This window comes from Dipodomys spectabilis, unplaced genomic scaffold (assembly GCF_019054845.1).
Source record: "Dipodomys spectabilis isolate Male_0828 unplaced genomic scaffold, ASM1905484v1 ptg000002l, whole genome shotgun sequence".
Taxonomy (NCBI): domain Eukaryota; kingdom Metazoa; phylum Chordata; class Mammalia; order Rodentia; family Heteromyidae; genus Dipodomys; species Dipodomys spectabilis.
This window is the reverse complement of record NW_024870679.1, coordinates 42489310-42514921: the sequence shown is the minus strand read 5'-3', so window position 1 is coordinate 42514921 and position 25612 is coordinate 42489310. Positions and strand designations below refer to the sequence as shown.

General features: G+C 49.7%; 1 protein-coding gene across 1 annotated transcript in view; it reads left to right on the top strand.

Moving 5' to 3' along the window:
• The first annotated feature begins 6058 nt into the window (after positions 1–6058).
• Positions 6059–25612, top strand: part of Csmd2 (CUB and Sushi multiple domains 2) — a 526828-nt gene continuing 507274 nt past the window's right edge. Inside the window, exon 1 of the mRNA XM_042684124.1 lies at positions 6059–6271. Within this exon, the coding sequence (XP_042540058.1) occupies positions 6073–6271 (199 nt within the window). The 5' untranslated portion in view covers positions 6059–6072. The remainder of the gene's footprint in view (positions 6272–25612) is intronic.

The window sequence follows — 25612 nt, the reverse complement described above, 5'->3', positions numbered from 1 at the left end:
AGGAGAGAATAGTAGCATAGGCAGAGGGAACCATAGGAAGATACATACCATAGCCAACTGAAGGAACTTCTGGGAGAGATAATAGCCTCAGATGGCCTTTCTTGTGGTTTATGGTCTTGGCACACAGAAGAAAAGATTGTCCTGTCTGGTTACTGGTGTGAGGTCTGTCCCTTTCCTCGTTTCTCTTGCAAGGTTTTTGCACTGGAAGAGTGGCACTGGCTGTGGCCCTTGTCCGCTTTCCTTTCTGGTTATGGAAGTCTACAGGCTTACCTTGGTGTCCTGGTTTGTTCATCCATGAATTGCTCTGTCATCTGTCCTTGGGAAGAAAATCACTGTCATCACTACAGTGATGACCTCATCATTGGAAACCCTGAGCTTAGGCTGATTATACAATTTGAAATCCTCACTCCCAACTAAGATTCTAGGCTTTCCTTCTAAGCCCCTCCCAGGAGCCCTAGCCCTTCTCTGCAGTCTAGTTTGCCCCCAGCATCCATCTTTGCCATCACAGGGCTGAAGAAACCCATTTGTGTGCTCTCTTTCTCTCTCAGCTTCAGACGGTTCTTTGATTTTCTTCTTGGGTCAGAATGAAAATTTCAGGGCATTGAATCTACAGTCCTTACTTGAATCAGGCTGAATTCTCCAGAGCATCAGGCTTTATTTTCTTTCTAAAACAAACTCTGATCTTATCTAGATATTAGGCTTATCTTGGCAAGTCACTACACTGCATTGGACTTTTTTTTTTTTGCAATGTGATATTGTGAAGAGACCTCGACCCATGGCTGCCTATTATTGTTCATCTCTAGAAGGGAAGAGGAAGGCAGGGAGCTGGCTCTGGGGGCTGGGCTAGAGACACATTCTCCTAGGCTGTACTGGGGAACATTAGGGGGTCATGAACCTCTCTAACTTTTGCTTCTCTATTCACCTGAAGCCGTTCCCAGGGTCACCAGATCTGCCTTTGCCCACATCACTTAAGACTGTTGGAGTTCATACTACTAAAAGTAGCCTCCCAAGTGGCTATTCTTTTTTTTTTTCTTTTGCTGCTGCTACTCTTCCTTTCCATTTTCCATAAAGAAGCCACACTGCACCACTTGGCTCCATTGCCTAGGAAAGAAAAAAATATATATTTTTGTCATGGGGCTGGAACTCTGGACCTGGGCACTGTCCCTCAGCTCTTCAGCTCAATAGTGCTCTACCACTGAGCCACAGCACCACTTCTGATTTTCTGGTGGTTAATTGGAGATAAGTCTCATGGAACCTTGATCTTCAGATCTCACTCTCCTGGGTAGCTAGGATTACAGGTGTGAGCCACCGACACCTGGCTAGAAAACATAATGCCTTACTGATGTAATTGTAACCTCTCTGTACAGCATCTTTACAATAAAATAAAATAAAAAAAATTTAAACATGTTTTTGTGCTGATACAGGGGCATGAACTCAGGGCCTGGGTGCTATTCCTTAGCTTTTTCCACTCAAGGCTTATACTCTACCATGTGAGCCAAGTTCCACCTCTGTGTTTTTGGTGATTAATTGGAGGTAAGTCTTATGGACTTCCTTGTCCAGGCTGGCTTCAAACCTGGATCCTCAGATTTCAGCCTCCTGAGAACCTAAGATGACAGGCGTGAACCACTGGCACCTGGCAAAAATATACTTCTTAGACCAGTGCTATATCCATTTTTCCCAAGAGTATCTGCTGGTAAGGCAGTCTTGCTATCCACAATCCTGGCAGAGCCTTATGCATGCACTTACTGCAAATGACCACTAAGGCATCCTCAGTCCCAACAGATAATTCTCTACATTGTATATTCTGTCTGGCATCTGTTCACTCTCCTCTTTCTAATAAAGAGCTATATTGTACCTCTCCCCCAAATTCATATATTGAAGTCATTGAAGTCTTAATCCTCAGTACCCTCAGTACATGACTGCATTTAGAGAGATAATCTTTAAAGAAGTCATTAAGTTAAAATGAGATCATTAGGGTGGGACCTACTCCAAAATGATTGTTGTCTTTTAAGAAGAGGACATTAGGGGGGCTGGCAAGGTGGCTCAGTGGTAGAGTGCTTGCCTTGCATGCATGAGGCTCTGGGTTCAATTCCTCAGCACCACATAAGCAGAAAAAAGCTAGAAGTGGTATTGTGGCTCAAGTGGTAGGGCCCTAGCCTTGAGCTGAAGAGCTGAGGGTCAGCACCCAGGCACAAAATTCAGCCCCCATGAACGACAAAAGAAAGAAGAGGACATTAGGACATAGATCTTTGCATAGAAGATTATATGAAGATAGCTAACTACAAGCTCAAGGAAACGTGTGTGCGTGCATGTGTGCATGCACGTGCATCTGCACCTGTACACAAATACTAGGGCTTGAGCTCAGATCTTCAAGTTCTTGCTTGTTGTTTTTGCTGTTTGCTGCTATTTGAGCCATACCTCTACCTCCAGTTTTTTTGTTGGTTAATTGGAGAGAAGAGTTTCAAGGATTTGTCTGCCTTGTCTGGCTTCAAACCATGATCCTCAGATCTCAACCTCCTGAGTAGCTAGGATTACAGGTGTAAGTCATGGATATCAGACAGAAACCAACTTTATGGACACCTTATTTGGGGACCTCCAAAACTGAAGAAAAAAATGTCTGTTGGGTAAGCCACCAGGCCTGTGTCACTTGGTTGTGGCAGTCCTAACAAGCTAACACACTTTCTATTTCCCACTGTCTCAGAACAAAATCCTTACACTCCTCCCTACCCCCTATGAGACCCCAAAGGATGAACACTGGCCTCAGCCCCTCCCTTATCTACTAGGCATTTCTCCCTTGCTCACCTTGATTTGGCACCACTACTCTTTTCCACCTGGAGCCCTTCCTTATTTAAGGTCTTCCCCCGTGCTCTGGATCTGCCAAGGCCTTTTAAAATCATTTTGCAGGTCTATCTTGCTTCATTTTAGATCCCACCTTCAAGGTCACCTCATCAAAGATCTTCCCAGAACATCCTGTTAAGTTGGTCTCATACTCGCTCATTGAATATGAACTTTTCCTTCATTAACATCCTTAATTAGATATTTATGCATTTTTTACTTAATACCTGCCTTCATGAAGTCAAGGACTGTTCACTACACTGTTACTACTTATCTAGCAAAGCACCTGGACACATAATGATACTCAATAAATATTTATTGAGTAAATGAATCTTCACCTGGTTTAAGTCTTAATCTGGGATGCAGGGTCCAGCTCAAATCCTCTTGTCTCCTTAAATTGGCCTTCTGATCCTTTTAAGGGCCAGAAAAAAACTTCAGTGTCTTGCTACATGGCTTTATGTAGTATGCCATGGGGTTTATGGATGTTTTGGGGAGGTGAGTTTTCACTTCTGCCCAGCCTCCTTCCTTCCCAAATCAGGCCTGCACACTGCTTCTCTGCATGGCTCGCAGCACAGCTGAGCTCAAGGCCCAGAGCACAGGAGGGGGTCAGTCACCATGCGTGGACCCAAATAGATCAGAGGGAGAACCAGTGGTGGAGGATGTGAGGAACTGGGTCGTTTGCAGGCATGAAAAGGGTGCCCCTCCCCTTCATATCCCCTAGGAAGAAGGCTGACAAACTCCTTTTTGCCAGGGAGGGTATTAGGGTAAACCTCATCAGCCAGTTGTACTCACAGAGCAGATTTCTGGGTAGGGGAAAATCCACTGGCTGGCAGTTGCACAATTACAGACTCTCTTCTGCCCAGCTGTGGGCTTCAGAGAGGGCCTGGGCATCACTGCCAGTTCCTTTCTCTGAAGGAGAACCTGGACCTCAAGAGAGGGGGAAGGTCCAAGGTTAGGAGCCTTGCGCCTATCCCAACCAGACCAGGCCCAAGCAACAGCCCTTAGGCCAACATCCACTCTTGGCTGCACTCCCTCTCCAGGGCTGGTGGGCAGGCCTGGCCAGTGGCTACTGGCTGCTGTCTTTCAGGGGCTGGGGTTGGACAATGGGAAGAAAAAGCCCCCTCCCCACTGCTCCAGCAATATAAAGCAGGCCTTTCACTGAGGCTTTCTGGCTGCTTGGGCTGGTTCTTGGCACCCAGCTAGGCGGTGTTGGGAGGGGCGTGAAAGCAAATGTGTTGGGGGTGGGGATGGGGCCTGCATTTCTGAGGCGTCTGTCCTGCCCGGGGGTGGGGGGGGGGGAGGGCACCCACGGGGCGGGCGAACTCCCCAGCTGTGAGATGAGCTCATACTGGGAAACCGGAACATCTTGGGGTAGGGAGGAGGGAGGAAGACCCGCAGCAAGCACGCGGCGAAAGTGAGGGCCTGGAGAGCAAGTTTGGAGTAGAGGATGGAAAAGAGGTCCACTCTGCTGGCCCTGCCCCCACTCCTCCAACCTGGGTCGCCAACCCTGACCTCCCCAATACCACCGTAGCCCAGCAGCACATCCCTCCGGATACACCCCCAAGGATCGCGGGCCCTCTGGGGTCTCCCCTCCCCCGCCAGCCCAGGCTTGCCACCCCCGAAGTCTCTCTCTTCGCCCTTCCACATGGGGAAATACCCCTGTCCGGTCACCCCGCTACTGTCCGCGGAGCCTTTGGAGATGCCGGAGCTCGGATTTTGGGCAAATCGCGAGGCGGCTCTGCGAGTCCCTTAAAGCACCTTTCCTGGGTGCCCCTGGCGAGGGGGTAGGAGCGCCCCTGCGCAGGTGCCTTTCCGCCGCACGCGTTCCAGCCGCCAGCCGGGGCCTCCTCCGCGGGCCTGGCAGCTCGCGGTCCCCTCCTGCGTCCTCCGCCCCCCACCCCCGGCCCCAGCTCCCCAGCGTCTCTGCGCGCTGCCGGAGAGTTTGGCGTAGACAGCGCAGGAGCCATCGTGACTGGCGGAGGAGCCGAGGGTAGAGAGACCAGACAGAGACGGCAGCCGAGTCGGGGTGGGGGATGGGGTGGGGACCTGGGCCGAGCCCTTGGGGTTTGGAGGCAGTCGCTGCCAAGGAGGGAGGGGGAAGGGGGGGGAGAAATGGCTCCGATTTTCAGGAGAAACTCGCTTGATTTTGGAGCCTAGGCTGGGAGAGGATGGAGGAGAGGGGGATCAGAGGGTCTGGTTATTTAATGTGAGGATAAATTGTACAAGTAACTCACGCACAGCCATCCAAACAACCTCATTCCCCACCCCCAACCCCGCGCACATAGCCGCTCTTCTCCACCCAGAGATGTTTGTCTTAAGCTAGGGTAGGAGCAACCTGGGGTTCAAGGAACAGGTGACTTCCCCCGTCCCCCCCCCCACCAATTCTTAACCCCAACTACATACACACGCCCCTATCCTGGAAAGGGGTACGAGAGGCTATGGTGTATGAGGCGCTTAGGCGTCGCCTCCGAAGCCCAAGGTTGCAAGTTCAAAACCACCAGCACCACCACTGCCTATAATCAGCTCCGAAAAGCCACGACTTGGAGAGGAAACGCGTCTTAAAAAATTTATTTATTTATTTTTGGTTACCGTTCCCAGACAGCATTTCAATTTCCAAACGTGGAAGAGGCATGTGTGTATGTGCGTGAGTGTATGCGTGCGTGCGTGTGTGTCAACTGTGCGTGTGTTTGTGTGTGCATGGTGGGGGGTTGTCTTATCCATGGTGATCTTATAAGAAAACCCGAGGACTGAACTTAAAGAGAAGACACCGGTCCATGGTAAAACAAACAGGAATAAACAATCCTTTAGATGTAATTTGTGGTTTCTCTGGAGGTGGAGGTGGCGCTGAGGAAGAGCCTCCCTCCCACCCCCCACCCCAATATATATATTTTTTCCCCTCCCTTGGCTTACACCTCCACCCCCAGCCTTTGGAGCGGCGGAGAAGCGGCTCCGGAGTGATTAATCCGGGGATAATTCACCCCCCCCCCCCCGCCCCCCGGCGCGAACCCCGCGAAGCGGGATTGGAGCGAGTCATTTCCGAGAGCGCAGCGCGCCTCTCCCCGGCCGGGCGGACACTTGGTTCATTCCAGCCGCAGAAGCTCAGGGCTCCCGCGTACCGGGATTTTTTTTTTCCCCGAGCAGAGGAAAAAAAAAAAAAAAAAAAAGCTCCCGAGCTCTCCTGACCTCCTTTCTCCTCGGCGGCGAGCGGAGCCTCTCCCTCGGGCTGCCGGCCGCGCCATGCCGCGCTCGCGGGGACGGGAGCTGGGGCGCTGCGGCTGCCCCGCGGGGAGGGCTCTCGGCGAAGCCGGGATTTCGGCACTCGTGCCGGGCGCGGGGAGCCGCTGGGGCCGCCCAATACCGCTGCTGCCGCCGCCGCCGCCGCCGCCGCTGCTGCTGCTCCTGGGCTGGGGGCTGCTGAGCGCCTCGGCCGCCGCGGGTAAGTCCGGCCGTGCCGGGGAGCCGGGGAGCCAGCGGCCGCCGCGCGCCCCACCCGAGCCCCGAGCCCACCCAGCTCCGACGCGGTCCCAGTCCCTTCCCCCGCCCCCCACCCTCCCCCCAGTTGCCAACCCTCCTCATTCTCGCTCGTGTCTGCCCGGATCCGCCATCCCACCTCCCCGCCTCCACCGCGTCCTCGCCCCCCACCCTCACGGCTCTCCCCAACCCCAGCCGCAACTTGGCCGGATCTGGCCGGTGTGTGTGTATGGGAGGGGAGGTGTGTGTGTGGGGGGGGGCTGGGAGACTGACATCCTCGCCCGGGGTTGCGAAGGCGCCTGGACCTGGGGGGCGCCCAGCCCCCCAGGTGCCCGGCTTTTCCCCGATAAACTTTCCGGGAGCCTTACTCCCCCAGCTCCCCATTCTGCTTGGCACGCCCGTCCTGGGGGCTGGCGCGGAGCGGCGCGCCCCCTCGGCGTATCCGCGTCTGCGGGGGTCTGTCCTCCCCTGCCCCCACCCGTTTGCTCGGTCGTTAGCCCTTGCCCCCCTCCTGAGCCGTCTGGAGACTGCGGCCGCCACCCCCCTCCCCAAATGTCCTCCGCCCTCCGCGCTCCGATGGGAGTGGGAGGCGCAGGTGGCCGGGCGCGCCCTGGTCGGGGGTCCCGCGCAATCTTCGCAGGAGGGCACAGGTGGGGGCTGGAGGAGGAGGGAGGACTCGGGGCCGGGGTTATGCCCCGGGGCGGAGGAGGGGGTGTCGCCGCCAGGCTCTGCGCCGCCACCTTCCTCTCGGTTTCCACTCCGCGCCAAAGTGCCCTTTCCCGCGCCCTGCTGCAGCCGAGCGCCCGGGCTGCGGCAGCGGTGGCGCGGGCGGCGGGACCCGCTCCGGGCAATCGAGTCCAGGAGGAGGGCAGACCTGGCGGGCTCGGAGAGTCCCGGAACTTCCCGACGTGTGGCTGCAGAGTACAGGTCGCGAGGGAGGCTCTCAAACCTCCACTCCTCAGTGGACGCTACTGGCCTCAATTGGTTCCCTATCGGTTTCCTCACAGCACCCTTGGTGGCTTACCTCTAGCCACAGCCTAGAAAGTTCCGACTGCCCAGGTGGAGATGGGTCGAAACCTGTGCCTGGAGCCGCATTTTTCATTTAGCCAGAAGCTGACACTCACTAGGGAAGAAAATCCCAAACACCTGCTGCCCGGGCCCGGACCTTCTGGCCTTAGCACAGCACTGGCTGTTTCGTTGATTTTTGTTTTTTAAACCACGGAGGGAACCTCCAAAGCCTTGGCCTTGGCCTCGGCCACCCCAAGAGCCCCAGCACCCCTTCTTGGAAAGTGTACCCCTTCTCTGGCAAGACAGTGAGTGGCGAGCTTTCTGGCCCACGGTGGGTTGTGGTATCTTGTGAGCTGGTCACCTCCGAGTGTGCAGCTCCCTCGTTAGGCGCGGGATGTTGGGGTTCCAGCTCCAGAAGGGGTCCCCACGCCAGCTCTTGTCTCTCTCATTTCTTACTTGACCGGACTTTCGCAGGTTCTCCTAGGAGTCATAGCCACCGACACCCAGAGAGGGGCGCCCGTGGTGCGCGCGCTAGCCAGACAGCCCTGGCCCCTTTCTCACACACACACACCCACACCCACCCAGAGGCTGCCTGAGCCGATGCTGGATGCTGCTGGGAACCCAGACTTGCCCCATGGTGGGTGGGGAGCCCCCCCCCCCACTGTTAACTATAAAGTCAGGCCTTTTGGAGGGTTAACTAGGTGAGGGCCCTTTTTCTGGCTTAGCTAACTGGAGAACTCCTCTGGATCTGACATTTTTTTTTTTCCTGGCTAAGATTTGTCCCTGCTCCCTGAGTATAGCATGTCCCTGGGGAGAGAAAAGGCCAACTCACCGCCTGCCTGCTCAGTGGTGCCTGAATCCTGCCTCGTAGAGATCCACACGCCTATAGCTAGCTCCATGCTGGGTACAGAAGTAAGTGTGTGTGTGTGTGTGTGTGTGTGTGTGTGTGTGTGTGTGAGAGAGAGAGAGAGAGAGAGAGAGATCTGAGATGTGGTGGTGGTGGCTCCCTGGCAGGTCCTGCTCAGGCTTCCAGTACCTTCTTTGCTTTTAAAATCTTTCCTCCATTTAATTTACTGTCTGGCCTTGCCAGGTAGAAGGGATGTGGAAAGGGACTTGCTGAGTGGAGATCTTCAGGACAGTACTTGAAGTTGTGTGTGCATGGGGGGAGGGGAGCACATTCATTCTGCACCCTCAACTCCTTCTTGCCATGCCTCACACATTCCCTTGTAACAGGTTTCTCCTTGATCTGTAAGTAAGGAACATCTCACTGTGAAACAAGCCAAAGGGACTTCTTGGCTTTCCTGACCTCTTGTGGCCACCAGCCCATCCCTGATAGTGTCAGCTCTCAAAGGGGTCTTTTCTGACCTTTCTACTTCCAGTCACTCCTGCGGTCTGGCTTCTGTTCTCAGGATTGTGTTGGAACATTCTAGAAGAGATTACAGATGACCATCTTCCTTGCTAAATCCTTTCCTTGTTCGCCTCTTCTTCCTTTCTATAGCTTTGGACACTTTGGACCACTCCTTTTCTGAGTTCTCTTCCTTGGCCTTTGGGGACAACGTATTTCACTGATTTCTCTCCTCCCTCCATCTCTTGAGTGAGCTTCCTCAGCCTCTAAATCCAGCATTTACCGTAGGGTGTCTTCAGCCTTCTGTTCCCTGCCCTTCACTCTACTCCCTGGGTGAGCTCATTCCTGCCCATCCTTCTACTACTCTCTCTGAAGCTTCCAGACAGATTTGTCCTGCCAAGCTGTTGCCTAATAAATGTCTATTGGCCTCCAAGCCCATGAGAACTCTGGATCCAGACAGCGCATACATCTGGCTGGCTCTGGATATCTCACTCCCCTTTCAAAGCAAACACATTGGCTTCTCCCCTCCAGGGTTCCTCGGTTCTCCAGCCCAGAACTTTGGGAGAGAACCTCAGCTCTTTCCTCAGCAGGCAGCCACCAAGGTTTCAAGTTTTCTACCTTCCGTTATTCTCAAGCATAGCTACTTTTGTTTGAATCTAGAGGCTCTGAGCATTGAATAGCCTCCCATTAATATGTGATTACAAATAAAGGCAGCATTAACCTGTGAGTTTGAGGAATTCCAATGAAATTCTGATCCCTCTCCCACACCCCTAGGCAATCACCTACTTTCATAGCTTACAAAAAAATCAAAATCACATTAATTTTATTTTTAAATGTCTCTTGTCACCCGAGGGCTTGCCTGTAGGCTGCCACTTGGAGATGGAGGACCACCTGTGCCCATGATCTAGTATAGCACAAATGGAAAGGCACTAAGGCATTTTGTTCATCTCCCTCATCTATTCAATAATTAGCGTCCTGAAGGCAGGCTCAATGCTTGATTTCTATTGTATCCCTAGTATCCCCTCAGGACCTTCAGTAGAGCTGGTGTTTGATGGATAGCTGTTAAATCAGTGGGTGATTTTTGTATTTTGTTCTTGGACACTTGTCCAGGGACTGATAAAACTAAATTGCCAGTGTTATTGGTCAAAGAAAGCCAGCTGGTTTGCAGAGGTAACACAATGATAAGGTTACCTGTTCCCAGTTACTTCCTTCCTACCACAAAATGGCACAAATTGGTAAGACAGCTCTCTAGGTTCTAGAACCAGTGCAACAGTCCTTGGCACTTTTACTTCTCAACACTGATGTGCCAAGGATAGGCATTTAACTGCTCAGCCATTGATGTGGGTCTGGATGTGAATTTCCATTTGTAGTCGACCTGTGGGCTTATGGTTTTTTGCTTTGTTTTGTTTTCTTCATTAGCTGCCTACATTGCTGCAGAGAGAGCTTGCATCTCTAGCCTGTTGACTGTGTGGTCTTATTGAAGGGAGGCTGGACTTGGGCAAAGGGACTGGAGAACAAGCCTGGACAGTACCAGGCTTATGTTTGTCCAGAAGAGTCTAGCAGGTGGCTTCATCAGCACCATTGTGATTGGTAGTGTCTGTCCTGCGGGTTCCATCTTCACTGTAACACCCACAGGTGTTACAAGCAATCCATTCTGCAGAGTCCCAGGCTCCTCATTGGAGGCTTTGATGACACAGTAACCTCTAAGTTACAGGCTCCCCATCTGCACCGGGACAGTAATTCCAATCTTAGGGAAGGCCCTAAGCTGTTCCTGTCTTGTTGAATGTGTCCATTCAATAGAGGGTGGGGCTGAGCAGCATCCCTGGGGACAAAGGAGTCCACCTGTGCTCAGTAGGCTGTCTGAGCACCCCATGTGAGTGGCACTAATAGCTGTAGCTCACCTAGAGCTCATTGGTAAGATCTCCAGCTCTTGTCTGGATTGTCCTGGTCCCTGTTGCCACCCAGGATGGCTGGCAGTATTGTTCCCACGTGATAGACTAGGCAATAGGTCTAGAGGGGGACCTAGCTCTGGATCTAGGTCTACCTGACTTCAGATCCCTTGTGACCACACTGCTGTCCGACTTCTCAAGGATCTCAGCAGGTGTCACCCCCTTAGAATTCTTCTGCCCCATACCCCTTTGCTCTGTGAGGTCTGGAGCTTAAACTTCTAATCCTCAAGCAGCTATTATCCAGTTTCTCCTTGAAATGACTGCAAAAACACCCTTGGTTTCCAGTTTCCCAAACCCATCAAGGTGGAACTCACTGTGGGATCGCTTGACCCTACATGTTATATTATTGTAGCACCTTTGTCTTCCTTCCCAGGACTCCTGAACTTTTGGATAGTTTCCTCCTCCCCTGAGCTTGAAATTTCCAGCAGATAGAAAGGACCTGCCTGGTGTTGGTGACTCATGCTTGTCACTTTACCTACTCAGGAGGCTGAGGTCTGTGGATCTTGGTTCAAACCCAGCTCATACAGGAAAGTCCTTGAGACTTACTTCCAATTAGTAAGAAAAAGCTCCGTGCCTAGGTCCTGACTGATGCGTGTGCTCGCATGCATGAGCGCACACACACCCCATCAGCCTCTCATCCTACACAGCATGGCCCTTAACAGCTGGAGCCTCCCTTTTACAGCAGTTTTGGGTAATTTCCTCAGGGAGTGTGGCTGGCAATCCTGTGTGGCCACCACCAGGAGCTCTGTCAGAGAAGTATGTCCAGCACAAGCCTCGATCACCATAGTGGCTCCAGCTCATGGCCAAGGGTAGCACAAAGCACTGGTCCTCCCACAGAGATAGAGGGGTGGCTATACCACCCAATAAGTAGGGACTCTTCCCCTTTTGGAGAGTCTCCCCCATTGAATTATTGCCTTTTCCTGTTCTACCTATTTGTTTTGCTATCGTTGGGAAATTTCAAACTGAATTGATTTCTAAAGGGATGTTGGCCCTATCCTTGAAAAATATCCTGATAAGAAATGTCCATGATGCTGAAAATAATGTATGTGTAGTTAAATTACTGAGCACACCAGATAACTATTAGAAATTTATCTGAGACTCTCCTGTGTGGTCTAGAGCAGAAAATAAGAGCTCAGATTGCTGCTCAAATAGATTTCCCCCTCAGCTACTGTCTCATTTATACTCAATTAAGTGCAATTATAATCTAGAAACTTCCCAAAAGAAATTGTGTCCAGCTTCTAGGTTTTCAAATAGAAAATAGAATAAGCTCCATTATTAAGTAGTTACATCTATGTATTGATTGGAAAGTAAGCAAGTGTGACGGTGGTAACTTTAAAGGGAGAAAGCAGAGACTCTGAAATTTCGACCATTGGAGATACAAGTGTATCATCAGCGAATGCGAAGGCATTTGATTGATGGTCTTTTCTGAGATGAGAGAGTGTGGTAGAGTTGACTCAGGTCTCAGGAGGTTTGTTCTTGGGTTGTTGCCTGCCTCCCAACCCTCCCTCACCCACTTAACTGCCTACTCATTGTTTCCTTCCTGCCACACTCTTTCACGAGTGGGTGCAGGTTGGTGGCAATGTAGTGTCTGACACATTGCTTAACAATAAGGGAGTTCGATGGTTTCTTCTTAACGCATATTGAATTTTTCCTAGCATGAATATAACCACTTCCATGGATAGCATCTTCCCTCCCCCCGCCCCTCAAGGATTTTGTTGTCCTGTCCTCCTGGTCCTTTTTATGTGTAATCCCAGAAGACTGACCTCTGGAGCAGCCAGGATGAAGTCAAACTCCCATTTGGCCCAAGAGTCAGGAAGTTGTCTTCCAGCCTTGGTCTGGCCTCTAACAACCTGAGTGACCCTGAGTGAATCATCTCTTCTCTTCCTGGCTCTCCAGTTCCAAATATAAAATGGGAAAAATAATACCTATCCTGTCCATGTCATAAGGGACTTGGAAACTCTTTTGTCAATGAAACAGAAAGAAACTAACTAGAATAGAGCCCAAAAGGTTACGAGTCTAAGCTCTATCCAGTAGGAGATCCTGCTCTGTGGCCAGGCTGACATGGCCTTTCAAAGGACAGGAAGCCCCTGCTGCTGACCACAACCTGCCTATGTGGGGCTCGGGGGAGCAGATGAGGGAGGGCAGACTTGTGGTTATCCCAGACCTGATCCATCCTTAGCCACTAGTGGCCTGTGTGACTGGTTCTCATAAAAAGAAAGAGAAGAATAAACAGTCTCCACCCACAGCGTTATCGGAAGTTTGTTGTATTCTCAACACTGCAAGTTCAGTCTGTAAGAGGTCACTCCTTGGGCCCCCCCCTCTTTCTCTTAAACTCCCCCCCCACATCTGTCCTTGGGAAACATCTAAACTTAGGGTTTTAACTCTTAACAGGATGAAAATTCTACCACACTTCAGGACCACAGGGATTTGCTCTAGAAACATGGTCAGAGGGAAACATTACATATATCATTTTCTCCAGTCATATAGGATGCACAGTTGACATTTTGTGTTTTCTTTTCCCTTCCCCCTACCCCATCTCAGGAGCATTGCAATAAGTGACTCCTTCTGTTGCTCCATCACGCTTTATGATTACCTATCTGTGCAAGATCTCCTTTGTTGTTGTTGTTGGTTGCAGGGCTTGAACTCAGGGCCTGAGTGCTGTCCCTGAACTATTTTGCTCAAGGTTAGTGCTCTACCACTTTGAGCCACAGTTCTACTTCCGGTTTTCTGGTGGTCAGTTGGAGATAAGTTTCATGGTCTTTCCTGTCTGGACTGGCTTTGAACCACGATACTCAGATCTCAGCCTCCTGCATAGCTGGGATTACAGGCATGAGCCATTGGCACCTGGCAAGGATCCTCCCTTATTTTAAACTTTTCTTCCTTCTATCCCCAGTCCAAAAGCCAATTTCATCCTTCTCCAGTCTGATATATTTGATGTATGTCTTTTTGTGTGTGTGTTTTTTTCTGTGCCAGGACTTGTGCTTGAACTTTAGGCCTCATATTCTCACTTGGCTTTTTTCTGCTCAAAGCTGGTGCTTTACACTTGAGTCACACCTCCATTCTGGCTTTTTTTCCTGGTTAATTTGAAATCAGAGCCTCTCATATTTGTCTGTCTGGGCTGGCTTTGAACCTCGATCCTCACATTTCAGCCTCTTGAGTAGATAGGATTACATGTGTGAGCCACCAGCACCTGGCTATGTCTTGATATATTTATTGACTCTTATAAAGTATGATGGGTCTTTTCTTTTATCTTTTTTTTTTTTTTTTGGTTGTGGGGCTTGAACTCTGTGCTAGCTCTCTACACTTGAGCCACAGTGCCACTTCCGGTTTTCTGAGTGGTTTACTGGAGATAAGAGTCTCATGGACTTTCCTTCCCAGGCTGGCTTTGAACCTTGATCCTCAGATCTCAACCTCCTAAGTAGCTAGGATTACAGGTGTGTGCCACCAGCCTCTGGCTTTTATGGGTCTTTTTTTTTATGCATGTGTCTTTTTAATAGCTGTCAATGACATGGAGGTATGTATGTCATTAGTTTACTTTATTTAGTCATCTCCATATTTTGAAAGTTCAGTCATGTTCCTTGTGTTTATCCAGCCTGGACTTTCTCACTGCTGTGCTGTGTTAAGAGTTAGACATCTGTCACCTTTTATGCATTGAAGTTCCCTTGAGAAAAGACCCCTGACTTGTTGGCCTAGTCTTGTTACAAGTTCTGAAGTATATTCTGGTATCTTTTCCTAGGACCCTGTTGGAGAATAACTCACTCTGGCCTGAACAAATGGAGAACTAAGATCCTTGAATTAATGAGTTAATTTTTTATATTTTGCCATATAGTTTTCCAGAATACTAGACCAGTTTTTAGTTCTACTGTATACTTGTACTTTGTCTTTCCATAGCCTCATACCAAGTATTACTCATCTTTCTAATTTGTCCATTTTTACAAGTTTAAAGTGATGTCTCATTGTTTAAATGCACACTGCCCTGATGACTTGTAAGATTATATACTCATTTGTTGTATTTCTCTCCATGTGAATTGTTTACCCCATGTTCTTTGCTCATTTTTTAGGTTGGATTCTTAATTTTAAAATCTTTTGCTTGGCTAGCCACCAGTGGTTCACACCTGTGATCATAGCTACTCATAAACCTGGGCTTATTTTCCAGATATTGCCCTTTGTCTGTTTGAGAGGGAACAAATAATGTCTCTTAGTCTTTCATGTGTCTGTTTTGATTATGGTGTCTTTTTTTGGGAAGTTTTGATGCAGGCAGACAGAACCATCAGTACTTTACAGAAGGCAGAAGTTGAGAACTATGAGAATACTGATAAGCTGGGTGGCAGGCTAGGTTTCCTGGCTCATCTGAAACTTCTCTGTTGCAGGGCTGCTGTGTATGTGTAAGGCTTGGAAGAGTCGATTACCTTCCTGCCCACCCCTGGCAAATCCTAATTCTTAAAGGAGGTCTTTCTTCTGCCTCAAGGTGCTAAGTTTTCCTGAAGGCCCCAGTTAAAGTACAAATCAATGAACCAATGGATGTTACCCTTAGAAAATTTGAGGGACTACTCAGCCTTCAGAAGATATTTATTGAGGACCTCTGTTGCACCTGAACTCTCAGAGGCACTGGGGACAGAAATGAGTTTCAGTGATGAGCATGCAGTAGAGTGACAACCTATACAAGTTCTTAGCATTATTAATCACAGGACCAACAGGTGACATCAGGCAACAGGTAGTATCCCCACAATGGGAGCTCAAGTTCGAAGTGTGGGAGGTCAGTGGTGACAGAGTCCTGCCATATGGCATCTGGAAGCATTTGAGTGGTAGGGTGGTAGGTTGGCTTGGCTGGCAACTTCCATCTTGAAGGAACAGGAACAATGAGGGAAGGTGAGAACTGGTGGGAGAAGTTGGAGCATCTTGGGGAGAGGTAAGCCAGGCGGGGTCCCAAGGGATCTGTTCCTCTCACATTTTTCTGGCTCATCCTCCATCCTTGTGGACCTGGTGGAACTAACTCCACCACTTGTGGATCCTAGATCACTGGGCTGCCTCAGTGCGAACATGACAAAGCTTTCATGGTGAAAGAAAATGAAAGAAACACACACACACGGTCCCAGCATACTCAAAGACTCTAGGGCCAGAGGTAGTGAGTTTGAAGATAGTCTGGGTTACATAGCAAGCCCCTGTATCAACAACAACAAAATATTAGAGGAGCTTTTCTACAGGTTGACTTAACAGGTCATTTCATCATCCATCTGTGGTGAGACCTGCCATACTACACCCTACACCTTGTCTGAGGCAGTGGTGCTTACCTACAGTTTGGCCTTTCTACCTATCTCCTTTCTCCTTCATTCTCTGCCAAGTTCTTCTTATGCCACCTAGGGGAGTTTTAAGGCCTTTGCCTGTTTGCATCTGCATAGGACCAGAGGGCTGGCTCACTAGGACATGAACTGACAACTTAGTATGGTAGCCCTATGGTAGCTCTGAACAAATACTCTTCCTATCTTTCTTTCTTTTTCTTTTTTACAAATACCATTTAAAGCCGTGTTCCCTCTGCCAAATGTGGTTGTCAGCTAGCAAAGGCCTGGGAACTCTAAGCAAAGATGGTGGTGGGACTTATTCAGCAGGTTCATTTCCTGGGGGCCTGGGTAGGAAGACTTAGGCAGAGGGAACATGGCATGAAGGCTGAGAGTAGTAAGCTGTGGGGTGTGTGTGTGTGTGTGTGTGTGTGTGTGGTTTGTACTCTCTTCCCCCTGGCATTGTTACCTTCACTTCCTTTATGGAACACTCTTGTGTGTGCAAAGAGCTTTCACCTCCTTCTATATCTTACAATCCTCCAATGAACTCTTCATCAGTAGTTCATTTTGCCCTTATAGAAACCAGGGTTGAAGTTATACAGCTTGGGAGGAGAGGGTCTGGACTCAAACCTCCTCTGATTCTGAAGCTCACCTCAAACTTAGTCATCTGGGACTTGAGTCAAAGTAACTGTTCCTGGGCCCTCCCTTGATCTTCTGAACGGGACTGTCCGATTGGGACCCGTGTCTTGTAAGTCCTTTCTGCTCTTGTCTACCTTCCATCAGTGTAGGAACCCCTCAGGTACACAGTTTCCCAGCACCAGAGGTGAAGCTCACTGGAAATGGTCCCTGACCATCCACTGTTCTGTTTAATTGCTGATAACCCTACCCAGGATGTGCAGAGGAAGGGAGTGAGTTCTGGGTGGCTTTGGAGCCAAGGTTGTTCCTCTGCCTGTCAGCTCACACCTGGCTGCTATTTGTAGTACCCTTCCTCACTAACCTCCTCTGCCCTTCCATTATTATCACCCTTCAGGACCTGTCCTCCCCGCCCCCTCACCTCTTGCTGTACCTCAGAAGTGGTTACCAGGGTGACAGAATTGTGTTGGTGACAAGTTTGTGTTAGCGACAATAGATAGACCTCCCCAGAAAAGACTGGGCAAGCAGTAGCATTCCTAAATTGCTTAGCACACTTCACAAAAGTCCTGGGGGTGAGGGTCTTCCCACAGAGACAGCTTGGAGCTTCTAAATCACCAAGTCTGCATTTGTTATATGAGAACTCAGGATACCTGGGGGAGGGGGGTCTTATTCACCTCTTCCTCTGTGTACTGATTTCCATGATTCTAGATTTAATAATCACTGAGGTTTCATAATCACAAAGCACCAACATGCCATTTTGCCATTCCCCTCATCTTGCTGGTAGTTTAGAATGCAAGAGGACAACAGGCAGACTCATGACAGCCCGCCTGCGGCCATGGGCATCCAAGAGGAAGCTCTGGAGGGAGGTAGCTAAATACCCAGGCTCTAGCTTTTCTCTTGTTCTTGGCTGGGACAGGACCCAGACCCAGCAAAGGGAGTCGCTAGGGTAGCAGAGCCATAGCCTAGTAATAATCATTTTGAGTCTGTAGTCCTAGTGAGAAGCCAGAGACTCAGCAGGGACATTGAGGCAAATGGCCAGTTATGTAAATAAGGATGCTAAGGCAGGAAGCACAGAGACAGGGTGGCATCTATTCATCCATCCATCCATCCATCCATCCATCCATCCATCCATCCATCCATCCATCTACCCGTCCATTCATTTATTTCTTCAGAAAGTAAAGTAAGGACTATTAAGTAGTACCTGGGGATGAGGGTTTCATTGACAGAGAAGTTTTGGAAATACTGGCTGGACTCTGGTTTTCAGTCTGTCTCAGGATGTCTCCAAGAAGCTGCTTAGAAATACAGCCTCCCAGGCGTTGGCCCTCTACTCATGGTACCAGATCTGTATTTTAACAAGGTCTATAATGATTTAGATGGCCGAGAGAGTAGGTGAGCATGAGTCCATATGTCCTTTGAGTGCAAATGTGGAGAAAAGGCCAGGTGGGTGCAAATCTTGGCTCTAGCTTATCTGAGCCTCAGTTGCTGTATTAGTGAAATGGAGCCAACCCCTGTCCTTGCAGCCATGCTGGGGAAGGCCCATACTTGCCTCTTTGTCCTGATGAGGTGTCTGTGCCTCAGTGAAGGAGGCATTGTGGCCCTTGTGTCTAAGAGCTGTCCCTGGCACCTAGAACAGGCAATCCTTTAGCCCATTTCTTCCACGAACTGGTTTACTTGATCTTAAAAATAGACCACCAACACCCCTTCCCTGACTCTGCATTCCGTTCTGGCTCTCACCCTGTCTCTCTCCTTCCTATCCCAGCTCTGCTTCCTGCGAGGGTGTCTGCCAAGTCATTTCTCAGTGCCTGTCATCTGCCTTCCACCCTCCCCACCCCAGGGGAAGTGCTCTAGCCTAGGGTACCACATGACTTCCTATTTACCAACTCCCAGCAGCTCTCTTGGCTTCTGGACCTTCTCAGGTCTGGCCACAGCCTGCCTCTTGACCTTCTGCCTGTCCTTCCTCTTTCCTGCCCCAAGAGGCATCTGATGCAGCTTACCGCTCCTTCCCACTTAAACTTTCGTAATGATTCTGCTTCATCTTTTGCTGCAGACACCCCCACTCTCATTTTTATTTTTTAGCCCTCTCTTTTTATTCTCCATTCATTCCTATGACTTTCATACCACTGTCCAAGTGCTGATAATCTCTATATTAGGCATCCAGGGAAGATGGGGACCTTTGAGCCTCAAGGTTGAGGTACCACATGGATGGCTCACACCCAGCATGCCACGCAGCTTCCTAAGCAGGAATTGAAATTTACCCTTGACTTCTTCCCCCCTCAGCGGATGTTACCTCCCTAATGATTCCCCAGGCTTTGCTGCTTTGCTAGTGCAGCCAGGGTGTAGAACTTCTTCTTTGCCCTCTCTCCTAGAAAGCCACAGCACTTTGGGATTCTAAATCTGTCTTCTAGTTGCTCTCTGTGACAGGAAGACACAGGGGAGGGGGCAGCGTGGCATTTTGGATTGGAAGAGTTGGGGGCAAGACAAAAACAATGAGAAGCTGGTGCCCCTTGAGGAAATGGCAAAGAACTGGAAGGTCTTAGGTTAAGAGTAGCGTTGGAAGATGTTTCAAATGACAGGCTATGGACACCCCTTTTGAGGAGGGCTCTGAGTGATTGGGGTAAGAATGAAGAGTGATATAACCAGCTGGATTTATTTAATAATAGCTGGGCATGTGCTCTGTGTCCCTCCAAACAGGTCTGTTGGTGTCCTGTGTTGGAGAACAGGGCTTCCTGGGGAATGGATGCCTCCCCATCTCCTAAATCTCAAGAACTGTGTGCTTAGGAGCTCCTGAAGACTTGGGATAGGCTTAGTCTCCAGTGTATACCCAATATATGCTTTTCCAGGAAGCCCTCAGCCTGAGAATGACAGACTTCTCCCTCCCTTTCCTAGCAGGTACAGGTAGAACAAGGAGGCATCTGCCCTCCTGAGCATGCTCAGAGGAAAGGAGGCCCCTGTCTGTGTGCTGAGGTTGACATGAGCACGAGGGCTGGACGTCTAGATGTCCCTCCTGCTCCGGACATAATCAACTTGTTCATGCTATGGTTCTCCTGTGCCCACATCCCTCCCAAGAGTACTCTGCTTCAAGCACCCTTTCTGGCAGACTGCATTTATTAGCATTTACCTGGATGAATCAGGATTCTCATGAGTCTGTCCCCTCACTCCTCTTCCTATGTTTTCAGCCCCATTGGCACAGAGAAGCTCTCTTCCCCAATCCCACCTGCCCTGCAACATTACCGGGGGAGCCTCTGCCCAACGGTGGGCATGAGATTCATTAGAACTCCCAAAGGGTCACCAGGTTTGTTAGAGGCAGCTGGAAGGTCACGGTATGTCCAGGTGGGAAAGAGTCACATAAACTGTCAGCCAGGAGGCTGTTCTTTCGTTCTTTCCACCTTCCTGCTATCCTGATACTGAGCCCAGCCCCGCTCCCATTGCCCCATTGTGGTTGCTGCCTCCTCTATCCCCTGTACATCTTCTGACTTGAGGCAGTGAATCACTCCCTTTCCTCCCATGGATAGTTCTGTTCTTTGGCCCTGGGAAAGGTACCTTCTTGGTGGGGGTAGGGGGTGGGAGGGATGCCATTCCCTTTATCTAAGATGAGGCTACCCCATTCATCCCTCCCAATGGACTTCATTTCAATTCCTCTTGTAAGCAGCAGACAGCCTTGCCAAGGGGCTGAAGTTTCTCATGCAGTCAAGCAGAGGGGCTGGGGGAAACCAGCATCCCATAATTGTCTTCCCTCTGGGGTCCCCAGAGGGACATGGCTCAGTCCCACCAATCAGAATGGACAAAGGGCCGTGTGACCTCACTGATTGGGATTTGTTCCAGCCCAAAGCAGACACTTGGCATTTATTTGTCCTGTGCATTTTGATTGTGGCTAAATGCAGGTTCTGTGAGGCTCTTTGAAACATTGAAAATAGCTCCCAAACTCTCATTACTGCCTTTGAAGACCCACAGGGGTCTGGGAACCCTTGGCAGGAAACACCAATCTTGTGTAATTCCTCCTCTTCACCTTCCTCTCAACCAGCCTTTCTTCCCCTCTCAAGTTTGGAACTGAGTAAGTGAAAAACACAAGAAGAGTCAAATGGCAGTTGGAGCACCAGCTTTTTCTCTGATAAAGTTGATTAGACATGTGGTCACAATGTCTTTTTAATGCATTACTCTTGCCAGGTGCTTGTTGCTCATACTCGTAAGAGGCTGAGATGGGAGGACTGTGGTTTGAAGCCAGCCTGGCCAGAAAAGTCCTTGAGATTCTTATCTCCAATTTAACCAGCAAAAAAGTGACAAGTAGAGGTATAGTTCAAGTGGTAGAGCATCATCCTTGAGTGAAAAAGCCAATTGAGGTCCTGCGTTCAAACCCTAGTCAGTATCAGTGTGCAAACACACACACACACACACACACACACACACACACACACATACACACACACACACACACACACACACACACACACACCACACACACACCCCTCCTTCTACTTGGTTCCCCAGTGAAGGTGACTTTCTCAGGCTTTGCTTCTGGGACAAGGGCTGCTAGGTGAGTGCAAGGAAGTGGGAGGTAGACTGGGCCTGAATTTCACCCAGATTTCGGACAAGTCAGTTCTCCTCCAGGTTGGGAGAAAGTAGAGGACGTATGTAACTGGGACTCAGCCCTCTGGGACATTCAGTGAGAATCTCTGATATTAGAGGTGGACGTGAGTCCAAGCACATGACTGGCCACCTGTAGCCACAGGGTATCTGGGGCGGGCAAGACCTGTCCCCCTGCTGGGGAGGAAGGAGAAGGCCCCCATCCACCTCTCAATTTGGAGGTTCCTCAAAGCCCGTATCTAGACTAAGAGGTGATGTTGACTAAGACGTTGATCATCTGGCTCACTTATCTCTGTGGCATGTTGAAATAAGAAAATAAATTGATCATTTTTCTTCTTTTCTTCATTGTCCCCGGAAGAGTAGCTGGAGAGGGTGCTTCATCCAGGTGAATTGTGAGAGAACAGGACCACTGTTTCACAGGCGCTAGTGCCAGTCAGATCTGATTCGCCTTGGTTAGCTCCTAGATAGAAACTGATGTTGGATTAGAGCCAGGCACCATACATTTGCTTTGCAGATGAAGGGCTGAAATTGAGTGGAGTCACAGGTCCAATGCAAGAAGAGCCAGCAGGGGGAGGACAGAAAGTGACTAGCATAAGACAGAGCAATGCCAAGGCTTTTCCTTTCTTCCTGGTCTCCCTCCCTCCTTTCTTTCCCTTTTCTCTTTCAGTGCATTCAGTCATCCATGCCTCCACTTAACCAGGTTTTATGGAGCTTATACATTGTGCCAGGGACTGTGCTGAGCCCTGGGCTCTATAGACAGCTGATGGTTTATGGTTTTCTCTTCTCCACCCCTAAGTTTTTGTTCATTTCAATATATCACCTCTGGGTGGACAGACGATAAAACAGGTAATTAAATTCAGTGCAATGAGCATTGCAATGGAGCTTAGTACGGGACTGGGAGGTGGCTATGGGAACAGAGAGAAGAACAGGAAGCCAGCCTGGGATCAGGACTGTCTTCCTGAGCGTGGCTATATTCCTTAGACCTGGAATTCTGGCAGAGGAGCTAACTGGGGCAAGAAGAGCATGAGCTAAGGCTTCTTTCCCTGGTAGCTGTTGTTGATAATGACTTAAAAGTTGCTGCTTTGGGATGAGCCTGTGCTGGGACCAGTTGGCACCTGTCCCATTTTAACTGCAGACAGACATGCTGAATGTCTAAGATCCAGCATTCCGTGAAAGGCTCTCCAGACCCTGCTGGGGGAAGCTGCGGAGTCATTCCCACATTACAGGTACAGAAACTGAGGTTTGAAGATAGACAGCAGGGAAGAGATGGAGCTAGGACAGTTACTACTACCCATGCAGAGCCTTTGGATGGTGTTTGTACAGGTGTTTCCACTACAGCATACAGCCTGGGCATCCAGCATTGGGACTGGTCACCCACTGTTTCTATAACAATGCTACAGTATCGTTTTCTTCATGGACAGAGCTCCTTCTGTACGTGCTCTGTTCAGCATTCTGTCTACACCATTGAATGTAAGTCTTACAGCAGGCCTATATGACAGATTTCATTGTCATCCCCAGTTTGCAGATGGGCAAATGGAGGCTCAGTGATGTTCAGTAATGGCTCAAATTCCCATGAGATGGATTGGTGTTGGAATGACACACGTAGCTGCCTGCTTCTGGGCAGAAACTTATTACCTTCTTCTGAGGCAAACAGTGAGATACTGGCATACCACCCTAGGCATGTTCCTGCCATTTCTCAGGCTTTAGTTTCCTCATCTGTTATTGCCGGGTTCATTTGTATTCTTGTGCTGAGGGTCCTGTGCATGCTAGGTGTTAAGTTCTGTAGGTAAGATGCCCTCTGTCTCCCCCATCATAGGGAGATGACAGACATTCTTGCCTGCTTTGAATAGAGGTGGTGGTAGGTTCACCAGGACCTTGCAGACTGATTCTACTGGACTTGTATTGTGCTGGTGGCTCAACTTGAGGGCTGCCATCTTAGGGGCCGGAAGCTGTCTTGAGAGGAGGCTGAGGGAGGCCCCCAAGAACAACCACTTCTGGGCCTCAGCTTCAAGGACAAGCTGACTAATCCACTTGTGCAAATCCTTGGTCTGTCAGCTGTGTCATTGGCTCACAGCCCCCAGATGGGGAGAGGAAAGTCTGAGGGATTGTGAGGAACAGGTGACCCCCTGTCTTTTCCCTGAAGGCCACAGCAGGAAAGGAAAGGCTTAGAAACACTGTCCCAGGGATTTCATGACTCAGGTACTTAGCAAACATCACCAGCCTGGCCCTGTGCAAGTTACTGAGGTGGATAGAATGGTCTATGCCTGGAGGAGTGCATCTCTTATGTGGTGGTGGTGGTGGTGTGTGTGAGATGCATATTGAAGAGGTCATTGCATAGTGCAGGGCCCAGGACCCCCACCTTTTTCTCTCTTTCTTTCCTTCCTCTCCTTCCTCTCTCTACACATGAACAAATCCTATTAGCTACACTGCTTTCAGAATAAATCTTGACTCCTCCAACCCTTGACCCTCCCTGTACCACGCATCTGTCCATATTCCTGGAGTCTATGACACCATCGCTTACATAAACCCCTGCAGGAACCCTTTCCCGTGATCCTCTTTTGCCTCTTGCCACTTTTGCTCCATCTTTGGGGCTGGAGCGCTTCTAATACCTTGAAGCAGATAGCCTTCCTCCACTCCAAAGTGGTTCCTGTCACCTTTGTGGAAGTCATAGTCCTTCCCATGTTCTCAAACTTGGCTTTCTTCCTGACCTCACCCCCTAAGATTTGTCCCAGCTTCCTCAGCATTGCCCAAGGGGTTCCCTGCCATTGCTCTCTCAGAGTTGGGGCTCACTGTCCCCTGAATAACCATAGGAGTCCATTATCACTCTCCTCAACTCTGTTCCCATAGATGTCACATCCTCTCACAGGCCTGCCACGTGCTTTATCTGCAGTAACTCCCTCCTGCACGGTTTCTCCATGCGAGGTACTTTCTTATTCTGTTGGTTTAGCTATTTTTTTTTGTGTGTGGAGTCAGGGTCTGGTTATATAGCCCAGGCTAGCCTTGAACTCACCATCCTCCTACCTTTACCTTCTGAGTACTGGGATTGCAGGAGTGAGCTACCAAGTTTGCTTCCCTTTTTAACTTTGAGCAAATCATCTATACATTTCTTTCTCATTTACTATATTTCCCTTCAGGTTGGTCCCACAAGATCAAGGAACTTGTCTGTCTTATTCTCTGGTGGGCCCAACTTCTCTCGAAGTGTCTTTCATGTGGTGGTAGAGTATTTATGGGATGTTGGATGGAGGAAGAGAGGAGAGAACCAAGAGACCTGGAAGGACAGATGAGAGAAAAGCAAGCACCTGGTGTGTGTGTGTGTGTGTGTGTGTGTGTGTGTGTGTGTGTGAGACACAGAGAAAGAGACAGAGAGAGACAAAGACAGAGAGTCAGAGGGGGTTGGTGAGGAGGAGGAGAAGGAAGAGGAGAAGGGGAGAATGTGGGCACTTATTAGGAACTGATATTCAGGACCCAGCCGCAACAAAACCTTGTGAGTCACCCCTGGAGGTGGCTGATATATCCTCGCTGAGGGCCTCGGGAATAATGTGGGGTGCCCTCAGAAGCATGGGCCATAGATGAGGCTCATATCCCAGCCCTGCCTGGCACTGGCCTGTGTAAGAGACCTCATGTCTCTTTAGGCCTCGGTTCCTTGACTCTAATCCCTAATTCACAAAGTCTTTGTACTGATGCAGCCAGATGATGTGCACAAAGCACTTACCTAACTCTGGCCTGGTCCTTGCTCACGGTTGCCAAGGTGACGGGGCCTGCTGAATTCAGTGGGATCAGTGACATTGGGAGGAAACTTGTTTCCTAAGCTCTTGGTGCGGCAGCAGGTGGTCTCCGCCCTCGCCTATGAAGGGCCCTGGCATTGCTCAGGGACATGTGCTCAGCCTCCTGCCTTCCTTCAGGCTCAGAGACAGCCACGCTTCCTCCTGCTTGAGTTTGGACTTTTGCGTATACTGATTCCTCTGTCTGAAGGATTCTTATCCCTTTTTACTTCATTCACCATGGCTCAACCTCTCCTCCCCTCCTCCCTCCCCCCCCCCCCCAAGTCTAGAGTATCCTTGTTGGCTTGGGACCCTTGCCATAGGATAGTTTTGTCAGTTGATAATTAATCTTTGATCAAGGTCCTCAGTCTACTGTTGTAGATGTCTCTTCCTGGATGATAAGCTTCAGGGGGGTAGGGACCATGTCTGGCTTTGCTCAACCAGTCTGTCCCCAGGCAACAGACAGTCCTTTGCAAATAGTATGTGCTTAGTCAATACAAAGAATGACTCAGGGAAGATGGAAATGATACACTGGGCTGAGTGACCTTGCCACTTCCCATCCCTTCCAGACAAGACTGGCAGGACAAGAGAGGCCACCTTGGCTGTGAACCTTCCAGCGGTGGGAGGGATGCCAGCTCACTCTTGCTTTAGAACAACAACAACAGTGATAAATAACAGGTACTCAGAGCTCCAGTCACCGTGCTAAGTACTCTGTAGACATGACTTCATTTAACTGAACTGTCATTATTATTG